General features: G+C 43.9%; 2 protein-coding genes across 6 annotated transcripts in view; one reads left to right on the top strand and one right to left on the bottom strand.

Annotated features, from left to right (window-relative positions):
* Nucleotides 1-94, bottom strand: part of Aida (axin interactor, dorsalization associated) — a gene marked incomplete in the record, with an annotated part of 31657 nt that extends 31563 nt beyond the window's left edge. The window contains 1 exon segment of the mRNA XM_005409254.2: nt 1-94.
* Nucleotides 95-351: 257 nt separating this feature from the next.
* On the top strand, nt 352-22054 carry Brox (BRO1 domain and CAAX motif containing). 5 transcript variants are annotated; one of them, XM_013507025.1, is made up of 13 exons: nt 352-453; nt 3280-3396; nt 6809-6949; nt 7288-7384; nt 10328-10423; nt 12888-12960; nt 13789-13894; nt 14591-14680; nt 16080-16165; nt 17166-17247; nt 17557-17707; nt 18433-18592; nt 19496-22054. In XM_013507025.1, the coding sequence occupies exons 2-13, from the start codon at nt 3357-3359 to the stop codon at nt 19580-19582; spliced, it is 1209 nt and encodes a 402-aa protein (XP_013362479.1). In that variant the 5' UTR covers nt 352-453; nt 3280-3356; the 3' UTR covers nt 19583-22054. The 5 variants fall into 5 exon arrangements, with proteins under 5 accessions (XP_013362479.1, XP_005409310.1, XP_005409309.1 ...); XM_005409253.2 differs by having other exon boundaries at nt 353-453; nt 6843-6949; XM_005409252.2 differs by lacking the exon at nt 352-453 and adding an exon at nt 734-837 and having other exon boundaries at nt 6843-6949.
* Nucleotides 22055-24252: the final 2198 nt, after the last annotated feature.

The following is a 24252-nucleotide window of genomic DNA, read 5'->3' as shown; positions in this document are numbered from 1 at the left end:
GCCATGCCACTGCGCGGCCTCCCTGGGCGCGGCGCGCCGGCGCCTCTGCCCTGCCTCTCTGGGGACGCCACCGAAGCTCAGGTGGGAGGGCCAGGGAGCAGACGCGACAGAGAACTGCTGAACTCGGCGCTCCGAGGGGCGGCGACCCTCCGGCGCTCACTGCCGCCTCGACACCTGTCATGGCGGCAGTCACGTGACCGCGCCCCGGCGCCCGCCTGACGGCCCACCGCCTCGCTAGCTGTCATGGCGCCAATCACGTGACCCCCGCGGGGCGCCTGTCTAGCTTCCTGTTGCCTCGGTAACTGTCATGGCGCTGGCCACGTGATCACCGGCTCGGCACTACTTCCGGTCACTCCAGCTGAGTACTCTCGGCTCGTCACTCCCTCTCTCTGTGGACCACGATTTTGCCCTTCTCCCCCCAGGAGAAGTGCCGCGCTGAGTCTGCGGGGCCCGGTAAGTGTGTCTGAGGATGTGCCTTTACCCTTGCTCTCCCTCCCCTGTTGATCCCTAAATCTCAAGCAGCAGCCGCCCACTTTTGGATGCTGCTTTAAAAAGTCGGCTTCTGATGCCCTGAAACAAACGACAGAAGTTCCACATTGGTGCCACAAGTCAATAATACTGACAGCTAGATTTGCTTGCTCTGCGTCTGAACTGGCTTCCGATAACCCAAACTGAATAGTGTTCGGCCGTCGTCTGCCCATCCCTCCCGGGGCGATAGCATCGGCTTTCCCTTGCCTGGCCTGTCGTAGAGTCGGCGCGTGCGCAGACGGGGCTCGGCGTCGCCTGGGGAAGTGCCGGGTAAACAGGAAGTGGGCGCTGGGCTCGCGGCCACCTCAGGTAGGTCGGGCCCGGCCTCGCGGTGGGCGAGCAGGTGTCCTCGGGGACCTTCGCTCCTGCTCTGGGGGCCGCCCACCGTTCGCGGGCCAGGCCGAGAGGCGACGCCCGGGAGACGCAAGAGCGGAATACTTGCTCCCCGAAGTGGAGCGGGGCGGCCGCGCTGCCCTCGGGGAACTGGGCGACGCCGGTCGCTTAGGCTTCCCCGGAAGGCGGGTTTACCCGGAAGGTGTTCCGGTGCTGTCCTGTGAAGCTTTGGGTCGTAAGTGAAGCCCCCTCGGTTTTCGTAGAGGACGCGGAGTTCCTCTGTCCGCCGTGTGCTGCTTCTGAAAACCAGTGTCGTCGCGAGTGAGTGGCAGCGAGTCCCGTAGAACGGCGCTTGCTGTGCCGCCCCGCCGCCGCCGCGCTCGTGCGGGGAGAAGTCTGGTGACGACCTTGTGCGCCGCTCCCCGCGGGCGAGGCTTGTCCGAAGCCACTGTTACTTCCGGGAGTCCGCCTGCGTGTTCAGTCGGCTTGCCGGTCCGGGATCCTGCCCCGCACTGGGTAGGCAGGGCCTTGTGGGCGCGAGACGTGGCCTTTTTTTAATGTAGCGTTTCACGGAGTTTTTCAACTGTTTTCTTTTTTAGAATAGAAGTTATTAATCGAATGCACTTTTTTGTTACGGGCGTGATTTTTCCTGCTGTTTTATGGGAAGTGCCTTTATTAGAGAATCCGTGCTAGAACTAATCCATTGGTGTCCACAGTATGGGGGAAATACAGTTAACTGAAAGCCTGTCTGTCTCGCTAGCTTGAGCAGTGTAAGTGAGGGTCACCAAGTCAGTCTCGTACAGGAATTGCGTGCAGCTGGCCCTGTAACCCTCTCACCTACTCAAAACTGCATCAGCATCTCAGGTTCCACACACAGTGATCTAGAACTTTCCTCTTAGCAAGATCCACTCACCCTCAGGTGATTTTTGTGCACATAAAGTAAATGTTGCTAGAGTAGTGTTAAAATACACTTCTGTACTGTATTTTAACATTCCAGTTACTCTGGACAGTTTTCCAAATGCTGTTTTTTTTTAATTGCCCTGATCTAAATACAGACTACCATAAATGGTAGACCATCAGTTAAAACAACATTGATTTGTGGAGGTGAAATGTTCTATTACTATATTGTACATCTTCTATATATAATAGCTTACGTGTAAAGTATATACTGCGGGGCAGTGGGGTTAGTACACACCCTGCTGCACCAGCAGGCTTTGTAAGGGGAGAACCGGGGAAGGTGGGCTGGGGGTTAGTTCCTGGAGACTAAAGCCGTGACAGTGAAAAGGTTAAGCTTGTTTTATTGCAGTGTGAGAGATGCCATAAAGTAGGAGATGGACATTATTAATTGGCTGGCCATTAAATTCACTGAGTTCAGAGCAGGGAGAAGCCCCTGTGACTTGACTAAGTGACCCAGCTGCTGCTCACAGAACAGACAGCAGCAGGGTTTTGTTAATTTGCTGCTGTGAGCTAAAACCCAGTCACATTCATTGGTTCCTAAAGGTGTTTCTTTTTGTAACAGATTTGGACCACCATGTAGTCACACACAGCTTATCCTAGACCTGGTTAAATATCTGTATATCGAATGCCTTTTTCCTGCACAAAACATCCTGGTCTTATAGTTGACAGACTAACAGGCAGGCAGTCAGCTTTGCTCAGGAACTACTTAGTTACTCCGAGGATGTCGTCAGCGTGCATAAACATCCTGGCCTCGTGATAGGGCTGAAGGACTCTTAGTGCTGGAGTTCCTGAGAAAGGCAAGTTAGGATGGAAGAAACACACACACAGTGGGAAGTAGGCAAATTAAGCCTGTGTAATAGTCCTTGGAAAAGCATTTTTAAATGATGAATCCATCCCCAGGCAGAGATGTGTAGAGTGTGACTCGAGTTAAGACAGCAGGGGGCAGACACAGTAGGAAGACAGAGATGCCAGTCCTTTATCCCATTTTAGTCACCCATCAGGCTCTGTGAAGAATCAGTGCTCAGCAAAAGCAGCCTCAGGTCCCTGGGAAGGGACCCAGGCAACTGTTGCCCCGTCCCCAAATGTCAACGGCCTTATCTATAGCAAAGCTAATGGTAACCTAATAATGTCTGCTCCGTTGTGTGACCTTCATGAGTTGACTAAGAGCAAGGGAAGCGGAAGGGCTTATTTGGGCTTTTCGCCCCTTTGGTAACAGTTTCTCACTTCATGCAAACGTTGTATTTTTGTGGTTTTATCAGGATCTTATGGGTCTGTTGAAAATGCCATGCTGTGAACGGTGATAGATGAGTTGCCTTCCCATCCTTCTGTCCTACCACTGTCTCCCAGGTGGTCCCTGTCTCATATTCTCTAGTAAACTCTTAACTGAAAAAGTTATTTTTACACTATGTTCATTATTTATGAAATGCTTTATCTTTAATTTTATATATTTTTTCTCTGCAGGAGACATCTAGAGAAAATGACCCATTGGTTTCATAGGAACCCATTGAAAGCTACAGCTCCTGTCTCTTTTAATTACTATGGTGTGGTCACTGGCCTTCCTGCTTCAAAAATGTGCAAGTAAGTTTTAATTTTTTTTTTTTTTTTAAAGAATAAAAGAAGGATAACATAATAATAGGGGGAACTTAGCAAATTACAGACAAAATGGTAGGAAATTATCAGTGGTTATCGTTTTACGTATTATTATCTACAAAATAGTTTCTCAGGAAAACAAATAGACAAATAATAGTGAGTTAGAGACAAAAGAGGTAGGAGATTATCAAGAGTTGTTGTGCTATACTTTGGTATCTTCAAAGTGGCTTCTAAAGAAAATAAATAGAGCTATACATGAGTGACCTATTGAAAAATCATTAATTATTCTCAATGGTTGTTGTAGGAAACACATAATAATAAACATACATTATGAAATAGGGTAGGAACATTACAAACAACACAGTTACGGATAGATTAGCAGGAAAATATCAATGGCTGCTGTAATACATGGTGGTATCTTCAAAGTGGTTTCTCAGGAAGACAGAGATATGCAAGAAGGATCTAATAAGTAGTTACAGCCTAAGGGTTGTCAAAAATAGCATATTACCTCCTCACCAGTGACTCCTTTCACTGAGGTATGACGGCTGGAAGGAAGGCCAGGATTGAAAAGAAGGACCGAGAGACTGTGCAAGTAAGTTTTAGTTGTTGTCTACAAGTGTGAGGTTTGTTGTCACTCTTGGGTACAAGGTATTTTGTTAGGTTTCATGGGCAGTATAGGAATATGTAACACATTGTCTCTAACTTCAGACTTATTTTCTTATCAATTTGTAAATGACATTGAAGAGTAAAATCATAAATTATTTAAACTTTGATCATCTAAGTTATGTCACTAATGTAAAACTGATAAATGTGTCCTGGGAGACTAAAGCAGTGACAACGAGAGAGTTAAGCTTGTTTTACCCTTATGTGGGAGACGCCAGAAAGTAGGAGGTGGACATTATTAATTGACTGGCCAGTAAATTCATTGAGTTCAGAGCAGGGAGAAGTCCCCGTGACTTGGAATGGCCATGCAAGAAGTCACATAGGAGAAAGGACTGGAGCTGGGTTTAAATTGAATGCCTTAGTTCAGAAGTTTACAAGCTGTCCCACAGGCTCAGCCTACTGTTCGTTTTTAAAAATAAAGTTTTATTGGAACCTAGGCAGACCCGCATTTATTTAGAGCCTGCTGTGGCTGCCTCCTGAGCAGCAAAACTGAGTAGTCCTAACTGACCTTGTGACCCACAGAGCCTCAAAGTTCATTCTGTGGCCCTGTACAGAAAGTGTTCTGGAGGGTTCCTGAGGGAGGTGGAGGGGAAAGAAGAAAGTCGCGTCTATCCCCGGAATTATCGACTAGGGAGAGTGAACAGAGTGGTTTGGTTGCAGCAAATGAAGAGAAGCAGCAGATACTTCAGAGGAGCCAGCTGACCTGATTGGCCACTTGGCTTTGGGAGATTAGAAAGGGTGTAGTCTCTGATATAGAAAACCTCAGTAATCGAGTCAGTGGTGGGACCAGTAGAGGAAAATCAGAGAGGTCACCTGGTCTCTAGACCACTGATCAGCAAACTTTATTTTGAAAATCACTAAATAGTAAACATTTTAGGTTTTGTGAGCCACTCAAGATCATTTTCTTCTTTGTTCTGCAACCTTTATAAATGTAAAAACCACCCTTAGTTTGATTTTGTGTGTGTTTGTTTTTTTTGAGACAGGGTCTCACTATGCAGTTCAGGCTGGTCTTGAGCTCACTTTGTAGCCCAGGCTGGCCTCGAACTCACAACAATCCTCCTGCCTCAGCCTCCCTAGTGCTGGGATTAGAGGCATGCACCACCACACCTGGCTCTTCACCCTTAGTTTGAGAGCTGATCATAAATAAGTTGTGGGCCATACAAAAACAAGCTGCAGATTACAGTTTGCCACCCCTAATCTAGCCTTCCAGATGCTGGTGGCCAAGTAGCTGTTTACCTGTAGCAGTGAGCAAGTCTCTTAACTTCTTTGGACCTGGTTCCTGATGTGTCAGATATATGGCATAAATTACATATTTCTAAAGTTCATTTTCCTCAAATTCTATAATTTTAAGGTGAGTTTAGCTTTATACAAGTTGGGCTGTCGGTGACAGTTGAGCACCTAACATGGAAATTTCTGGCACACAATACTTGAGCTTAAAATAGGCCTTAAAGATTTAAAAAATTTTAGGTTTCTTCCTAGTTCAAGAATCATCCTTTCAGCTTCTAGATAAACACCTCAAGCAGTGACACATTCATAAGCCTGCTCCGTTTTGGTCAGATTGATACATACTTTCTTGAGATAAGACTGCTTAGAGTCAGTACTAACGTATAAGCACTACATTAGGACCACTCAAGGTGAAGTCTGTCCTTTCCTCTAAACACGACAGCTACGTTACACCCCTTCTAAATCAGAAGGAAATGCTTGCAAGCTGATATTCTTGCACTCAAACGATTGAGTGTGTGCTTTATGCTAGTGTGTGGGTCTGCAGGCCCTACTCTGGGTGCCTTTCAGTAACAGTTAGTCTTTCTACAGTCGTCTGCACACGTTTCCAGTGTCTTCAGCCTATCTCTATGCAGTGTGAGTTCTGGAAGCTTCAGTGAGCCTTCAGTCGCCTTCTGGGCAATGTGTGGAAGTGAGCAGAACAAGTTAGAGGTGATAGTTTAGACCTGGAAATGGAAGCAATGAAAGATGAGATCTTAAAGGGAAAACCTGAAAGCCAAAGGTGGAAATTTTTTAGATGGGGAGAAAAGGACATAGGGAAAGTAACAAGGAACTTGTAGTGATAGGAGAAGCACCTGGGAAACTTAGTATTAAAGGAAGAATGAATTTCAAGGCAGAAAAGGCGGATGTGCATTATTTTTGCTACAGAGAAATAAAGCAGAATGGAGACAAGAGAATATTTCTAAAACTTAATGGCCACACGTTTTTAGACATTCTCCGTGTGCCCTGAGTTGTGTAATGCTATTTCACTTTGGGCTGGGGATATAGCTCAGTAGCACAGTGCCTACCTGGCAAGCATGAGGTCCTGAGTTTGATACCTGGTACCAAAAATAAAAATAAAATAGAGTCCCTATAAGGAGATTCTAAAAGTAGACGCAAATATATTAAGTTTCTGTTATTTCCAAAATCTTACCATGAACTAGTTGAAGTTGTTCATTCTTAATTCCTCTCTTGAGTTTGAAATGCATGCATTTGTTTGATTTTTCTGATTAAAACTTGCTATGTATGTTTATTACATAATTGTATCCACAATTTGCCCTGTAATTAGACTGGACTGATTTTAGTACAGTATGCCTTCTTAAACAATTGTTATTAGTAACTTCATTCATGTGTAATTAGATTTATTCTTCTGTATGTGGTAAAAACCTTCAAGGAAGTGGGGTGCGTATTGTGTGTGTGTGTTAAACCTTTTTTGTGAAACCTTTAAGCCATTTTTACATGGAGTATTGTAACACAGCCTCCATGGCTTTACCTTCCCTGTTTCATGTAAGTGACCTGAGATCATCCAGGGCGCGACTCCTTGAGCTGTTCACTGATCTGAGCTGTAACCCAGAAATGATGAAGAATGCAGCGGATTTGTACTTCTCACTTTTACAAGGTTGGTCATTTATATTTATTTCTGAGTTTAAAAAAAAAAACTTTGAAGAAGTTCACATTAATTCTTAGACTTCTTAAATTTGGGTAGTTTAGTGTTGTAAGTTGTGATATGCGTGAGTTTCAGAAATGTGAGATTGTAGTGGTGGTGAATGTTCTAACACTTTGGAAATTAAATGTATGTGTTCTCCATATTACGTACTATCTGGAGACTGTAGGATGTGGTCAGGGAGAACAGGGCCAGAAGTTTCATTCAGGCACCTGGAAAAGTAATGATCTGAAAAGTCTAATGGAACATGTGATATTTCTTCTCAAACTAAAAGTGTATGTGTCTTCATATAGGTTTCATAAATTCACCAGATGAATCTACACAGGAAAGCAAGTTACGATATATTCAGAATTTCAAGTGGACCGATACACTACAGGGACAGGTTCCAAGGTAAACAGTTAACTCAGCCTCTGCATTTGAAGAAGATAAGTAGAGGTCTGATCAGCGTTTTTTCTTACCAGGAAATTAATTGAGAGCATTTGACCCAAATCTTAAATTAAGTGCAAACATAACTTACTTCCCCCGCCCACCAAATTGTCTTTGAGATAATCAATACAAATATTAACTAGAATTGAAATCAGACTTACTAGAATAATAAGTTCTTCTAATTTTGTGTATCTAAATAATTCTTCTAATTCTTCTAATTTTATGTAGTTAGTTAATTTTAAATATCTAAAAGAAGTTAGACTTATTTCTAATAACACATGAAGAAGGTTTAGAGAATTTAGAACCCAAACTGACATTGTCTTTGCTTTCCTTTAAGCCAAGCAGAGTTTTGGTTTTTCCCTACCCTTTTTTTCGATGGATGGTTTAGCTGTCCTTGGTCAGTCTGTCTTTCTCCTCAGTTGCATACTCTGATTCTCACCATTTTTTTTCTCCTTGTTTCTGTGTGCTTTTTCTGCTCTTTTTAAAAACTTCGTGTCAGAGCTTTTCATCAACCACTTGAAACTATTTGAAGTAGACCTAATCATAACAGAAATTAGATCATAATGGTGCCACCCTTTCTAGCTGCTTTTTAAAAAACACAGTTGGGTTGTCCAGGTGTACATATATCTCATTTTGCTTTAAAATTACTGTCTTATAAAAACAAAGAGGAAGGAACTAGAGATTGCTGTAAGAACAGGATGCTGGTGCATGCAGGAGAGTGTGGTGCTGGACTCAGGCACATCCAGACCTACGCCCCGGTCTTCTACTTGAGTAGGTGTTCGCTGCTCCAGTGGGGTCAGAGGACTTAGTGAGGAGCAGAGTAAGAAAGCTTACATTAAAGGACTAAGAATATAATGTAGGCATATAAGGAGATAGTCATTAAGTGTTAGTTTCCCTCCTTCTCTGGGAATATTGTGCATAGAATTCATAAATTGGGTAAGAAGTGGGGAATATGGATCCTTTCCAGATACTAGTGTTCTGAGGTACTGAGGTTTTCTAACTTTATTTCCTGTTTTTCTTTGTGATCCCTTTTTCATCCAAAATTAAGTAATTTTTAAAATTTAAGACTCTTTAAAGAAGCAAATCTTTATCATTATTGCTGTACAAACTTTAACAGATTCTAAAATGTCTTGTGTTACATAAATTTGGCACTGTTCTCCTGTGCCAAATTTTTATTCCATGTTACAGCAAGCTGCTGTTTTTCACTGTTTCAGCATTTTATGAGACAGGGAAGGGTTACATGGTAAAGACCTTAAGTGATACTGAAAAGTCAATCCATGTGAGACATAATTTCCACCTACTCAGTAGAAACTGCTGTGAGTGTATCTGTTCCAAAAGGGCTTCTTTAGCTGTGCATGCTCTGGCTGCTACTTAGTGCTTTGCCACAGAAGTGGGGTGTTTTGGAGCAAAATAGGTTGAAATTAATGAAAACGGAGAGAGTTGTTCATGACTCCTCACATACATTTGCACAACTGTCTCATTAAAGGTAAAGTTCTAAGTTAGACGTGCCCCCTAGATTCTGTGCCTCTTATTCAGAAGTTCTTCCTGATAAAAAGAATAAGCTATTAAAACATTTCTGAGAAGTAAAATCATTTTAAGAAGTTTTCTTATAAACAAGAAATTTTTGTGTATTATAAGTACACTAAATAGGAATTTATAAATTATTTTTAAGTACAATAAGTTTTCTAACTTTTTTTGTGTGGTGATGGCAGTGGAATCCCAGGCCTTGTGCCTGTCAGGCAGTACTCTCTACCTTTGAGCTACACCGCATTCTAGATTTTTTTCTAATCTAAAATGTTGACATGTCTCATTCCTTTCACAATTAAAAAAAAAACAAAGTATAGTTAAAACTTCAGTTTCTTCTTTTTTTTCTTTTTTCTTTTTGGTACTGGGGATCGAACTGAGGACCTTGCACTTACCAGGCAGGCGCTTGTGCTGCTGAGCCACATTCCCGGCCCATTGTTTTTCTGAGTAACTTTTCTGTATCTTAGTATATCATGTGTAAAATTAGCTTATTACTTGTACTTTCTTATTTCAACGTTTGAGTCAATGTATAGAATACTCAGGCTCTTGGAATGACAGTGAATATATTGGAATTAGTTTCTTATTTAATACACTCTCACTATCTTCTTTATGCTCTAATTAGTGATAGAATTTGAAGGAAACAAAGGATGAAATATTCTTGCTTTCAAGACCTTTTTCTTTGCATAATAGTGATTGGTGTGGCATTCAAAACTCCTCTTCAGTTGTGTTTCTTTTAGCTATTTGTCCTCTTTGCCTTGATTTCTTTCACACACTGTCTGCTCCAGTCAAGTAGGTTGGATCAACTCTATCAGAAAAATCCTCTTTATGTTTTGGCAGCGGCATTCTCTCACCTGGCATCCTTCTTCCCATGTAGTCATCATTCAGGGCACAGTTTAGATTTTCAAGCACCAGTAAGACTTCTTCATGACTGTAGCCTAAGACCACCTCTCCTCTGAATTCCATTTTCATAATACATTGCATAAGTGCCACTTGTTTCCGAATAAAAACACTGATTCTGGGCCCATCTCAGACTTGACTCTCTGGAGTTAAGGCCTAGCAGTGTGTATTTATAAAGCTACTGTATATGCAGTTCACTTTGGGAGCTACTATTTTCAGTTTATTACTGACAAGTACATGGTACATACTACACCAGTGTATTCAGATATTTTTTCTTAATTACCTAAGTGTCTTTATCGCCCCATCTACATTAAACACAACAACCATTTTCTTCCTTCTCTTCCTTCCTGTCTTTTTTTCTCTCTTTCTTTATATATACGCACATACAAGCTTTATAGTTTGTAATTATGAGTTGAATATCTGGTGGGCTTCTATAGCAATGTCTTAATAATTTGTAAAACTTGCTGAATGTATTTTTAATTCCAGTGCCCAGCAGGATGCTGTTTTTGAATTAATTTCCATGGGATTTAATGTAGCTTTATGGTATACCAAATATGCTTCAAGACTGGCTGGAAAAGAAAAGTAAGTTAAAAAAAAAAAATTCATGTGCATGTATGTATTATCTTTCAAATACAATGTGTTTCATTTTTAAAAATTCTTGGCCATTGATTAAAAGGTGCTACTTCAGGTAAGTGAAAGATTGCCTCATGTTTGAAGTATTACATTAGAATTAGGAAGCCTAGCTTTACACAGGAAAAGTTATTTAATAAATCTTGTCATGTGGAAGGTCTCTCTGAATAAAAGACTCCAAACCATGAAGACATAAAGGAAAAGATTGAATAAATGACTACTTAAAAGTAGGAGAGCAGGAAGATGGGAAAAGTTGAATCGGTGGGTACCAAGACAGGAGCATAAAGTTCTGGTGTGCTGTCACACAGTGTAGTGACTTCGGGCAACTGTAATGTTTTGTACATTTCAGAAAGCTAGAGGGAAGAGTTTTAAAAGTAGCACCATGAAGAAATGAGGAATGTTTGAGGAGGTACATTTTTTTTTGTCTTTGTTTTGAGACAAAGCCTCACTTTGTTGCCCAAATTGATCTCGTAATCCTGGGCTCAAGTCATCATGCTTTGACCTCCCAAGTGCTGTGAGTACGCCACATACCACCGTGCCTGGTCAGAGGAGTACAGCATGTTGAACCTGATTTGAATATTGCTCAATGTATACATGTATCATGGCATTGCACAGTATCCTACTTATGTGTATACTTTTAATTTTTCTGTATTTTAAGATACATATTTTAAATATGTACAATTTTTGGCTTTACATATTTTTAAATAAATTTTTTAAAGTTTTAAAGTATTATCAAAATTTAAAAACAAATTAGAGAATTGGTCAAAAGCATTGCAGTGCATCTGATAAATTACTTTTATAATGTATGCTCTTACAAATTGAAAAAGGAAATAGGCAAAGAACATAAACAGGAAATTCGTAGAAAAGAAATAAAAGGCTTATAAGTATATGAAAAGATGTTTTGAAGGACTAAAGAACAGCAAAGTAAAATGACTTAGAATTTTTATAGTAGCTAATGTGGGTGCAGCAATTGGAAACTGACAAGTCAGTTATGATTCATCCATGCATAGGAATAATACACAGCCACTTTGAAATGAAGCTGAATTCTGTGTGCTGATGTAAAATTATCTCTGCACTACAGTGATTAAAATAAGCAGAGTAGTGAGTGTAGCTACTACTGTGGGTATACTGTTTAATGTTTGCACTTACTTATGACAGAAGAGTCTGGAAGGAGAAAGAGATGACTTTGCTCAAGAGTTTACCTGTAAGGCAGGATCTCTGGTTTTTTCATCTGTTCTCTCTTCTTTTTGGATATTGTCTTAGTTGCTTTCCTGTTGCTGAAACAAAATATCCAGTACTCATAAATTAAAGGAGGAGAGGCTTATTTCAGCTCAGTTTCTAGACGTTTCAGTTTCTTTTGGCTGCCTCCAAGACAGGATGGCACAGCAGAGGTGCGTCGCAGAGGAGAAACAGTCAATGGCAGCAGAATTTCCTTCTTTCCCTTTTCATTTCATCCAGGGTACAAAGCTGTTGGTTAGTGGGTCTCCCCTGTTCAGTAAGAACTGTCCTTAAACCTATCAGCCGACTAACTGAGTATCACACCCATGATCCAGTCACTCCCCAAAGCCTACCTGTGGCTTTGAGGGACATCTAGGTATCATCCATAACAAGGATTTTTCATGTGCATTTCTTAAGTGTCAAAATTAGGTGTCTTTGAAGGAAGAAAACTAGGGGTATGTTATAGCCAGAGTTCATAAGGGAAATAGTCTAATACAGGACACATAATTTATAGGATTATTTTATAGCAGTCACCTGAAGCATCAAGTACAAAAGAGTGCAGGAAATTTGTCCACACACTAAAGATCCAGAGAATCCAGCTGAAGGCGTGTCTCCCATGGCAGTGTCCTGCGTGAGTCCAGCTGAAGACATAGAGCCCATAACAATGCCTCCCACGAGTCCAACTGGAGGCCTAGAGCCCATGGCAATGTCTCATGCAGGCCTGTTTCAAGGATCTATGCTGGAAAGGCCCAGAGGTCAGTGGTGGAAGCTAGAAAATCTGTGCCAGTGGGATGAAGGATCTGCACTGGAGCCAGGAAGCGAGGCTCCAAGTGAGGACCAGAGCTCCCCCGAAAAGAACCATAGCCATCCTCAGTGATAGCAGGGTCCTGAGCTCCTCTGATGATGAGAAGGGCTGAGTCGGTATCAGGAAAGCCAGCATGACAAGCTTCTCCAGGAGAGCCAACAGCTCTGCCTTTGCCTCTCCAGTTCTTTCTATGTGGGCAACAATCCTCAGGTGGGCATTCCACACCCAGCACTGTGCCGATTCAGTTCAGCTGGGTGTTACAAGTTGACCACCAGTTGTCAGTCCACCACATGGTGATAAACAGATATAACTTCGCTTGGTTATTATATATTAGTTGTTGATTTTAGTAGCCCAGACCAGACCCATCTAACTAATGCACCCACTGTCTTTAAGCATAACAGAAGATGAAGCAAAAGAGGTCCACCGAAGCCTAAAGATTGCGGCTGGGATTTTTAAACATGTGAAGGTAAAGAAAACATTTCAAAATATATTCCTAACACTTTAGCTCTTGAATAACTTTTTGTAAGGGGAGGAAATGGTTTCATTCTGTAAAAACAGTCCAGGCCTCCAGAGCCTGTGGGGGTTCTGCTCTCGGACAGAATACCCCTTTTCCCAGGGTACAAAAGCTGGATGCTCGAGTCTCTTTCACAAAATGGCGTAACATTTCTGTGTAACCCACACAGGTTCTCCCTCACACTTTTAAATCCTCTGCAATAACTCGTGCAAGGGAGATACTGTGGAAATTGTTGAGCCGTGTTGTCGAGAGAGGCATAACAAGGAGTCATGACATGTTCAACATAGATGCCGTGTTTTACTCAAATGTTCTCAATACAAGGTGGAGGTCTGAACCCTCAGATAATATGTTTTGGGGGTTTTTTTTGGTTGTTTTTTTTTTTTCCAGTACCAGGAATCAAACTCATGACCTTGCGCTTGCCAGGCAGGCGCTGTGCTGCTGCTCTAAATCCCCAGCCCCCACCCTCAGATAGTGTGGTGCCAGCTGCTCTCGTTCTGTTTCCAGTGTGAGCTGCCTGATGCATGAGGCTGGCTGGTTCTGATTCGCTGTTTCCATTTAGTGTACAAATTCCAAGTCACCCTCACAGTTAGAAAACTCTGCTTTATAGAAGCTTACGTTTTCTGTGAACTTACTATTGCCGCTTTTTACACAACTTTGGTCTGTGTCCTTAATTGCTGGTAAGTCTCCAATTTGACTGTCTCACAACTTCCAGTTTCCTCATCTCTGATACCTGGGTTAAATAAAATTCAACATCTTTGTTTTCCATTTTCTTTTTCTCAGGATAGTCACATCCCGAAGCTTCTCACACCTGCGGAGAAGGGAAGGGACCTAGAGCCCCGGCTCATAGAAGCATACATTCTCCAGTGTCAGGCTGAAGCTCAAGAAGGTATCCTATGTATTGTAAGACTGTTTTTAAAGAAAATCTACATTGGCATTTAATTATTTTTTCTTTTAAATCAGAAACAGCTGTATAGCTGTAATTGAGTTGCAGATTTTGAGAAATTTGTAGGAGGAGTAACTTTCCCTTTAACATCTGCCTTCAAAAAGGCCTTACAGCCTAATAAGTCTTGAGGATTTGGGAAAAAATCAGGTGTCATGGTTTGTACCTCTAATCCTAGCTACTCAAGAGGTGAGGCAGGAGGATCACAAGTTCTAGGCCAGCCTAGGCAACACAGCAAGACCCCATTTAAAAAAAAAAACGAAACAAAAAAGTGTTTTGGTCCGTACTATTCCAAACAGTGGGACTCACATGATAACAATAAAGAAATTTCATGGGCTTTGGTTTTTCTTTCTTTATTTCAAACGCTAGTCCTCTGAAGTTACTGTTCTTACTTTGTCATGCTATTTATATTAATTCTCTGAGATTAGCTAAGTAACTGGCTGGTGATTGATTTAAGGAAATGGTGTCAGAACCACCAACCTCAGTGTTTTCATTTGTGTTTGAATTTCCTATAACTTTTCGTGTTAAACTTGAACTGTATAAAACTCTGGAAGGGTATCAGGCTGTGTTTGCTGTTCTCTTTGAACTTACTGCGAAGGAGTGATTTACTTCCAGATCCCTTCTCTTGTGTTTTGTTTACAGTGACAATAGCCCGAGCAATTGAACTCAAGCATGCTCCAGGGCTGATTGCTGCGCTGGCGTATGAAACGGCCAATTTCTACCAAAGAGCCGGTAAGCTCCTCTGTAATTCTGTTGTTACACTTTTAGTCTCTAGCTTTTCAGATTTATTTTCTCTGAGCTAAATAAGAGACAAAAATGAAAGATCTCAGATTTTCCTACTATCTAAAACTGGAATATCTTCATTATTATATTGATCTTGTTTTAAAAAATTAGAGCTGCTCAGCGTTAAGCTATGTAGCTACTACGAGAAAGGACAGGGCTTTGCATTGTAACCACTTGTAACTAGCAGCCGTATAGCTTATTGCTTTTGACATTGGTTTTGGTCTTCATAATAACCTTGTGATAACTACCATATTCCTATTTGGAAAAGAAAACTAAAAGAGTTCACATGACTGACCTATCACTTGTAGCAGGCTAGGGGGAGACCAGAACTCAGGTGCTGGTTCTCGTTATATTATTCTTTGTGTTCACTTATCTAAGCAACATGCATGTATTTCTGTTTAAGAAATAATTACTATTTTAACTGCTCAGTAGAGTTAAGTTGAACAGATTTGCACCTCCAGACAGAGGTGAACATGTAGCTACAGTATTCTGTCCCTTGATGCATGATATTGTATCAGTGAAGTAAGAACTTGAACAGGCAGGGCGTGCTGGGGAAGGCTTTCCCGAGGAAGGTGGCATTCCAGCTCCACCTTGGAATAGAGAGCAGTGTTGGGTTTCTCGTGAGTCTGCAGTGAAGAGAGTAGAACATTTGTGTCCTGTACAGAGAAGAGAAGGAACTGAGCACATCCTGCGGCCTGCAGACAGCTGCTCGTAGCTGAGACGGAGGAACGGAGATGGCGCTGGGATGTGTATGCAGGCCGGAGTGGCTTGTGAGCCCATCTTAAACGTTCAGCCTGATTTTCTTGGTAGCTGAGACCTGCCTGGAGATACCCAGTGAGTCTGCCTCACTCAGGTTTGCACTGAGCAGGCCCTGTGGCTGCCCCATGGCACGGGCTGGCTGCACGAGGGCCCACGATGACTTGGCACAGATGAGAGGATTGAAGAGGGTGAAGGAGGAAGTGGAAAGGAGATGGACCCAAGCAGTGTGCGTGTGTGCGGCATGGGAGTGCGTTCGATGCAAGAGCCCGTGAGACAGGGAAGGAGACAGCTTGTGCTCCGTGTCCCGCTTGGATGACTGCACTGCTCCTCACACTGCTGGGTTATGAGAACTGAAAAAGGAAATGTGATAAACAGTACTGACTCCCATTAGTGTGTCTGTAATTTAAAGTTCATTAACCATCAAATCAAAGAGGTGCCAGGGTATTTAACTGTTGTCACAGGTTTCTTCATAAATGCTTACGTTTTACACTTGAATGGCATTCTGCTTTTAGCACTAGAACACATGAACTAAAATTCTTCTAGTGAATCAGGGTGAAATTATATTTTGCTTTTTAAAATGTAACTTTAGATCATACTTTATCCAGTTTGGAGCCTGCATATTCTGCTAAATGGAGAAAATATCTTCACTTGAAAATGTGTTTCTACACAGCTTATGTGAGTATGAGTAACCCTAAGAACAACATAGATTACTGGGGCTCATCTCCCCAGACGCACATTCTTTGGCATTTCACACATAAGGGTCTGTTCTCAGTAAATGTTTACCGCCAGTGCAGCTGTGGGGGAACTAAAGCAAGTGGGGAGAGATGTGGGCTCGCACCCCTGGGTTACAGTGATGGCCTTGTGCTCTGATTTAAAGCCTGCTTTCTGCACGCCCAGTGAGAACTCTCGGTCGTGTCATCCTGTACCTGGAGAGTGAGCCTGGGTCCCCCTGAGGGAGTCTCGTGCAGTGGGCCACCTTGCTTGGCGGAGAACTGTCGGTGGTTTAGTGTTCCCACCAAACATAACTGTTGTACTGATTAGTATCATCAGAGAGATGGTCGGAACCTTTTCTGAAGTCCAAGGAAATATTTTACTACTTACACTTCATAGACTCTCTTGAAGCAAGCATCTCAGGCCACACGCAGCCTCTGCAGCGATGTGGATGATTAAAGAAGAAACTTCCAGGCTGATGCATCTTCCTTTAACATGGCTGTAGTCCTGATCATCAAAACACTTGTCTGCATTAGTACAGTACTTTGCTCTTTTAACTGCTCTGTCCTAATTGTTGCGTTTTGTTTTGAGAGAGAGTCTCCCTATGTAGTTCAGACTGGCCTTGGACTCACTTTATAGCTCAGGCTGGTCCTAAATCACAGTCCTCCTGCCTCAGCCTCCCAAGTGCTGGGATTACCGGCATGTGCCACCACACTTACCTTGCTCTGTCCTAATTTTGAAAACAGGTATCGGCAAGTAACTTTTGCTCCTATGATGTGGTTAAAAGGCTATTTTTGCTCAATTCTTGACATTCCACTACTTGTAGGAACAGAGAGGGAAAAGCTGACGTAAAGAGGAATAAGGGTTGTGCTAATACCTCAGACACACATGTAGTGACGTTTGTGTCGCTGACACACACCTCGGTCTCAGGAGAGCATGAGTGCAAAGGCATCTCTTTCTCCAGGCGTACTGTTACCATGGCCAGACGCTGCTGGCTGGAGACAAGTGCGGTGAAGCAATCAGGTCTCTCCAAGAAGCAGAGAAATGTGAGTGCTCCTGTCTGACTCTTAACTCCTTTGTAAGACACAAAGGCTTCGTCCTACAACAGAATAAATAGGAGCTAAGGAGATTGGGCTGAGTTCCAGCGCCAAAGCGGGACCCAATGAGGTGATTGGAGTACAGAAAGCAGTGTTTTAAACCAGAGCCTATAGAAAGTGCCCACTTTCCACTTGCAGTCATAGCAAGGATGTTGCTGTCCCCTGAGGTAGAAGCAGCCTGGCCCCTTGCATGTGGAGCTTTCTTACTGTACACAAGCAGTGCATGACCGTTGTCGAGCGACTGTCTCTCACACACAGTATATGCCAAGGCAGAAGCGCTCTGCAAAGAGTATGGCGAGACCAAGGGACCTGGACCCACAGCCAAGCCCTCGGGACACCTATTCTTCTGGAAGCTGGGGAGCCTGGTGAAGAACACGCTGGACAAGTGTCAGAGGGAGAACGGCTTCATGTGAGCACGCTCAGCATCTCGTGCTATTGTGTCACTTCACACTGCTGAGGTGTTAGGATGTTAGCAGTGTCCCCGTCTGCTAGCGATCAAGTTCAAGTGGTACAGCCTAACTTCTGTGTTGTGTCTGTATAAAAAGGAGATGGTAGAACTCAACCATGAATCATTGACACCTAGCTCATGTCATCAGGATGCCCCATGATGGCCTGATTTTTTCTTAACCTTTTCCCTGTCGTTCTTTCTCTAATATATTTATATGCACCTACCTATTCCTTGGGATATTCCTCTCATTCTCATTCTGGCTACCTATAAAACAGGATGAATTGTCGCACAGTCTCTCCAGGGCCTTTCCAGCAGTTTTCCACTCTTAGATCAGGGTTGAAACTGCCGGTCACCACCTCTGTGGGTTGGTAGCATCCACCCCACCCCTGCCTCTGTGCCACGCTTTTCCCCTGGCGTCCTGTACCTGGCTATGCAAACTCACTGCCTCAAATATGCCCAGCTTTGCTTTTGTCCTGAGCCCCTGGATCCTTGTCTTCTGGCAGTTTGTGACCCTGACAGCTTCAGGACAGTGCACGCTTGTTGCCTTTCTGGGCTGCTGCTCTGTGAGCTACAGGAGGCAGAGAAACTTACTCGTCCTTACATCAGGCCTGGAACATGTTAGGGACTCAGGTAGCCAATGAATCAACGAATGAATAATGATCCACTATCCAAATTGTTTTTTGCAGTTACTTTCAAAAAATCCCAACTGAAGCCCCACAACTGGAACTCAAAGCAAATTATGGACTGGTAGAGCCTGTGCCTTTCGAATTTCCTCCTGTGGGCACTCAGTGGACTCCAGAAGTGCTGGCTGCGTTTGACCTCACCAAGAGACCCAAGGACGACAGTGTACGAGATGGGTCCCTCTGCTTACGAGTTTGGAATCTAGAGTCAGCATCTTGGTAGCTGACTCTAATTAGATGCACAGTATGTCTCTGTGTCAAACTGGCTGATCCCAGTGCGGAATGTGGCATGGTGCAGGACTCTGAGGGAAAGTCTCTGCACCCTCAGTGTCCGCCAGTTTTTGACACAACCTCGTTTCCAGCACATGATCTTGCCCTTTCATAGTGGGGGAAGGTCATCCTGCTTCTGTTGCTGTGGCACCATCATTTTGATTCGGCACTATTGCAGGGTATTGGGGGGTTTGCTCTAGCTTCAGCATTCTGTGACTCATCCAGGAGTGAAATATTTTATTCATTAACATCTAGCCACATCTTGGTAGTGAGCCTAGCAATAGTTTATGTGGAAAATTTGAGAATTAACTCCTGAAAGACCAGGGACCTGTAACAAAAGGAAAGGAAATTACTTATGCAATCATAGCCCTACCCTTGAAATTGTGTTTTTATATAATTTCCTTCCTATACTAAAACCATTATTCCTTAAAATAGCCATCTTTATATCCTGTTCAGCCTTTGAAACAAAGTCCTAAGAGGTAGCCTATTATCGTCCTAAGCTATTTCCAGGCTTTTGCAGTCCACATGCGTAGACTCGTGCTCAGTCTCATGAGGAATGTAGGAGTACATGAGATCAACTTTGGCCTACCAGTCTAGGTTTCATTGTCAGTGTTGTCTTTGACTGCCTTGAAACGAGTTGATAGGTAGCTTCTGGAATAGCTTGGTCAGTCTCAATAGCTTCTGGAATAGCGTGTCACTTAGTATAGCATCTTTTCAAAGTCTGAAGTGGAAGAGGTCGCCATGTTTGTGTTCTGAATCATAACTTAGATGCCCACACTGTATTTTTCTTTCTCCCTAGGCCAAAACCAAGCCAGAAGAAGAAGTAAAACCTGTGAAAGAACCAGATATCAAGCCCCAAAAGGACACTGGGTGCTACATCTCCTAAAATGCTATGTGCACTTGATTTTCTCGGAGTGGGTAGGAGAAACCGTAGAGCTTCAGTCCCTGCTTCTTAAAGTGACTACTCTGCAGTCTGTAGAGTAATCATGTATTCGGAGGGATCCTGCCTTCAGTTCCTTGTTCTTGATTTTCAGCGTAGCTGGGAATCCTTCCTGCTCTGTTCCCAGACTCCCTGCTACACACAACGCTGTGAGAGGTTCATTGTGCTCAGACACACGTGTTTGGGGGTTGGGTCCTTTTGAACACTGGGTACTGAGTTTCAGGTTAATGTATCATAGGCCTGAATGATGTGTTTTCGGGCAGGTTTTTCTACATAAAAACCTATATTTTCCTTCTTACTTGATTCCAGAAGAATGGCAAGAATCAGTTTTGAAGAGAGACAGTTTACCCCCTTACCACTGTTCATTATAGAATAGATTTATATTCTGAGTTCTTCGTCTTTTCTGGTGGGGAAAAAAGACACAGTGCTCTGGAGACTTTCATACCAGATCCCTTACATGTATTAGGATTTACGATTTACATGAAAATCAGTATTTCTGTGTTGAGACCCTTAGGAACCTACACTTACTTTGTAGCCCCAAAACTTTGTCCAGTCTTTAATGACCCTTAGTGATTTCTACAAATCTCTTTTCTAATGCATTTTTTACTTAGAGGTTAAAACTGTAACAACACTCAGTGTTTCTATGTTAGGAAAGATAGTAAGAATGGGAAATTTTTTTTGAAGAAATCAAATATTGCATGATGTAAAGAAAAATCTTAAATGAAATAGGTTGTCCTGAATTACACTGGTAACTGCTTTCTTTAAAAAGTCTTAGTAAAATGCCTTTGTTGCCTGATTTCAATGTATATTGTTTCTACATGATTTTCTAAGACATATATGTATCTTACTGGAATTGTATTGCTTTAGGCCAAAGGCCATAACAAAAACTTAAGAACATACGTACAGTCTGACACTAATAATAGATGGTACTATTTGAAACAGTCCATTGTATACACACACTGGAGAAGTAGTCGATGCTTAAAACTTCTGCAATACCCCAGCCTGTCTGCAGGTTTACTTCCTCTTGATAACTCTCCTGCAGTGTTAGGTAATTTTCCAATTGTAAAGGACAGGTTGGTTCGCTTAACAGAAATAATAGTAGCTGTGTATTTTGAGAACTTTCCGCATGCCCAGTGCTGTGCTGAGCACTTACATAGATAAACCATGGAATCCACGTAGCACCCCTGTGAGAAAGGTGTGGAATGTGGGGGGCTGGGGATTTAGCTCAGCAGCACAGCGCCTGCATGGCAAGCGCAAGGTTGTGAGTTTGATTCCTGGTACCAGAAGAAAACAAAAAAAAGAGAAAGGTATGAAATCTGCAGAAAACATTGAAAAAGAAACGTGCTTTTCCTTACAACCAGTGAATAGAGTGTGGTATCTGTATTAGCTTTTTGTCACTGGGACAAAATACTTGGTGCACGTACCTTAAGGAGAAAAGTTTACTTGAGCTCACAGTGTCAGAGGTTTCAGTCCATGGTCACTGGCTCCGTGGCGGGGACATCATGGTGGAGAGGTGCAGAGGAGGAGGACAGCTGCTAACACATAGCAGCTGGAAGCAGAAAGAAGAGGGACCTGGACAGGAAGCCTCTCAGGCCGCTCCCCCAACGACACCGCATGCCCACTGTGCCCTGCAGTGTTGCCCAGGCCAGGCCCAGGCGCCTGGGTCCGGCCTCAGAGCCACCTCTGAACACAGGAGCTTTGGGCAACATCTGCGGTCCAAACCGGACGCCTGCCTGGGTAGATGAGGACTTCGGTCATGCTGCAGACGCTTACTCCTCAAATCGCTGCATAGAGTAGGGCTGCTTTTAAAAATACGTGGAAATGCTGTTTAATGCTTATAAGCTCTAATATTTGAAGCGGCAATCTCCAGAATGTTTGGAATAGTAGTAGATACTTAGTTTTATTCTCCTGATCAGAGGAGACATTAAATGTCGCTGTATTTTGTGTATTGCTACCACAGACTGTCCGCTGCTCTGTGCTATTGACAGGCAGCGCTTGAAACAGTACTTGGTGCCGCCTGTGGGCCCCGTTTACCCTGAGTCCTAGCGCCTGCTGACTCAGTGACTGCACTCCCACGCCGAGATTGCGAACCGCGCCGCCATGTGTGAGGTGGGAACTGCTCAGCGCTGTGAAGCTCCGTAAGTACTGCACTTAAATCAGCAGTTGCAGCTTGGACACAGGCGGGTCATTGTAGGAGTCTTGGCTCAGCAAAGATGACACCGTTGTGTGTAATGCTTTTGGAAATGGTGTTGGGAATTCGGGGGCGTTACAGGAAGGCCGGAGCACTGTTAACTACTCGTGCTAATGCTGCGCTCATTCCCCTGGAGGCGGTGACACTCACTACTTCGGTTGAGTGGCATTTGTGTGATGAGTCACCTTTTATTTATGAAAATAAAAGCAGTTTTACTTACACTCTCACTGAGATCTTTGTTTCCGAGAATATTTGTAGTTACCAAGCGTTGGTTGTTTTAGGCTGCAGGGGTCATTGTGTTCTCTCCACTCCGTAGCCTGTGTGGTTTCTGCTGTCTCCTGGTAACTGTCCCCTCTTCACCTCAGAGCGGGGCTTGAGGGCCTGTGCTTGTGTGGCGTGCGTTGGTGTGCTGTGTGAGCCCCTGAGGGCTGCTCACCAATGTCCGGTGCTGCACAGAAGTGCAGAGATGAGCCTGGACATCCCTCTGTTCCAGAGCTTGCTTCCAGTCCTGTAGAAAATGCTGTGTTCTGCTTTCCATTAGGGCGTGTGGCCGTAAACGTGTGGCATCAGCCTGAGTTACCATCAGCCTGTGCCCGAAGGCTTTCTGGGCCTCCTGCTGTCTTGCCAGGGGTGCCGCCGTTTCTCACGGGCTCACGTGGCTTGCTGGTCCTGCTTCTCCTTGCCCTGCTCTCCTGGGGCACAAGTGCCCTGGGACCCGACTGTGGCTGTCTTGTGTGCCTCCTGGGCGCCCCTGGCTGTGGCTGTCCCCCGGGAGGCCCAACGCCTGGCTGCTAGCTCCGTGTAAATTAGCTCCAACGAGCTCCAGTGAGCCCTTGCTGCATTTTAATTGGTCCACTTGGAAACATTATCTAGAGTGGAGGAAATACAAAATGCAGTTCTTAGACACTGATCTTCATTCATTTGCTAAAAAAAGAAAAAATTACCAAGCACCTGCTGGGACACAAAGATGAGTAAGAATCTCTGCTTTCCAGAGGGTCAGTATTCAGTGGACAATTTAGACCAGTAAGCTGTGATCTCAGCACGCCGGGAGGCTGAGGCAGGAGGATCAGAAGTCCAAGCCTTGCCTGGGCAATTTAGTGAATTAAGACTCTGAAAATTAATTTAAAAAGGGACTGGGGATACAGCTCAGTGACTACCTTGGGTGCAAACTTCAGTAGCACAGAAATAATAGTGATGGTAAACTAGTAAATGTGCCTAGACTACAATCACGCTCACATGGCCAGTGGGAGGAGCGCAGGCAGGTGGACCAGATGGTGGTGTGGAGACACCGTAGAGAGCTACGAGTGACCTGAGGGCGCCTTGGGGACCACGACCGTGGTCAGGAAGCCCTCACATCGCAGTCAGAAGTCTACGGGGTGGCTGAGTAGACTGAGGCGAGCTCTCGGAGAATTCACATTTGTCTGCAAGTGGCCTAGGCTGGCCCTGAATTCCTGGGCTCAAGTGACCCACCTGCCTCAGCCTCCTGCATAGCAAGTCCCTGCCATCTTAAGTAGAGCCCAGCATGCCTGGCACTACAGCCTCAGTTTCCCTCTGGGCTCTCCAGTCCAAACTGAGTGCTGCCTCTTTCGCCTGACTTCACCTAGGCCAGGAAACTTGGGGCTTCATTCAGCTCCCAAACCCAGCCCTCCTCAGCACCTTACCGGAAGCACAGGGCTCCCTGGACAACAGCGCCGTCGTCTTCCCCTGCAGTGTTTCGATCAGGCCAGGGTTAGGATTCACTTGGGCACCAACGTAACTTCGTCTCTTAAAAAGGGGTGTCACAGCCAGGCTTCCCGATGCAGTCAGGGCCATGGCCTCTACAGGGAGACTCGGGAGAACGGGGACACTGGTAGTTAATTTTTCAATTAATTTCTAGTGGGCCCTAAACAGGAAAGCTTACTAAGATTTTTTTTTTTTTTAGCATTTTAGAAACTTTACTTCTGTGTACATACTAGGTACTATAGCAAATAAAGAACTAGAATCCTTTTTTTTTTTTTTTTTTTCCTGAGACAGGGTCTCACTATGTAGCCTGGGCTGACCTCAAACCCACAGCGCAATCCTCCTGCCTCAGCCTCCCTAGTGCTGGGATTACAAGCATGCACTACTTTGCCTGGCTTAGAATTTTTTTTTGTACCAGGAATCAAACTCAGAACCTTGCACTTGCCAGGCAAGCACTTGTGCCACTGAGCTATATCCCTGGCCCATAGAATTTTTGTTAAAGATGAGCTGCACTATGAAATAGGGATGTCACTTTCATGAGCAAGAGGGGGTCATAAAGCAGGGGGACGGGCAGTCGGGCCAGAAGGGCTGTGGTTTCAGAAGAAAGCACTACCTGAAGAGCCTGAAGGAAGCCAGATCCCGACGCTGACTCGGCACGGCCAGGCCTGAGGCCTTCTCGCTCCTGCTGAGAAAGTGTCCTGGAGCA

This window comes from Chinchilla lanigera, unplaced genomic scaffold (genome assembly GCF_000276665.1).
Source record: "Chinchilla lanigera isolate Chin_1 unplaced genomic scaffold, ChiLan1.0 scaffold00119, whole genome shotgun sequence".
In the NCBI taxonomy this organism is placed as follows: Eukaryota; Metazoa; Chordata; class Mammalia; order Rodentia; family Chinchillidae; genus Chinchilla; species Chinchilla lanigera.
This window is presented reverse-complemented; position numbering and strand designations above follow the sequence as displayed.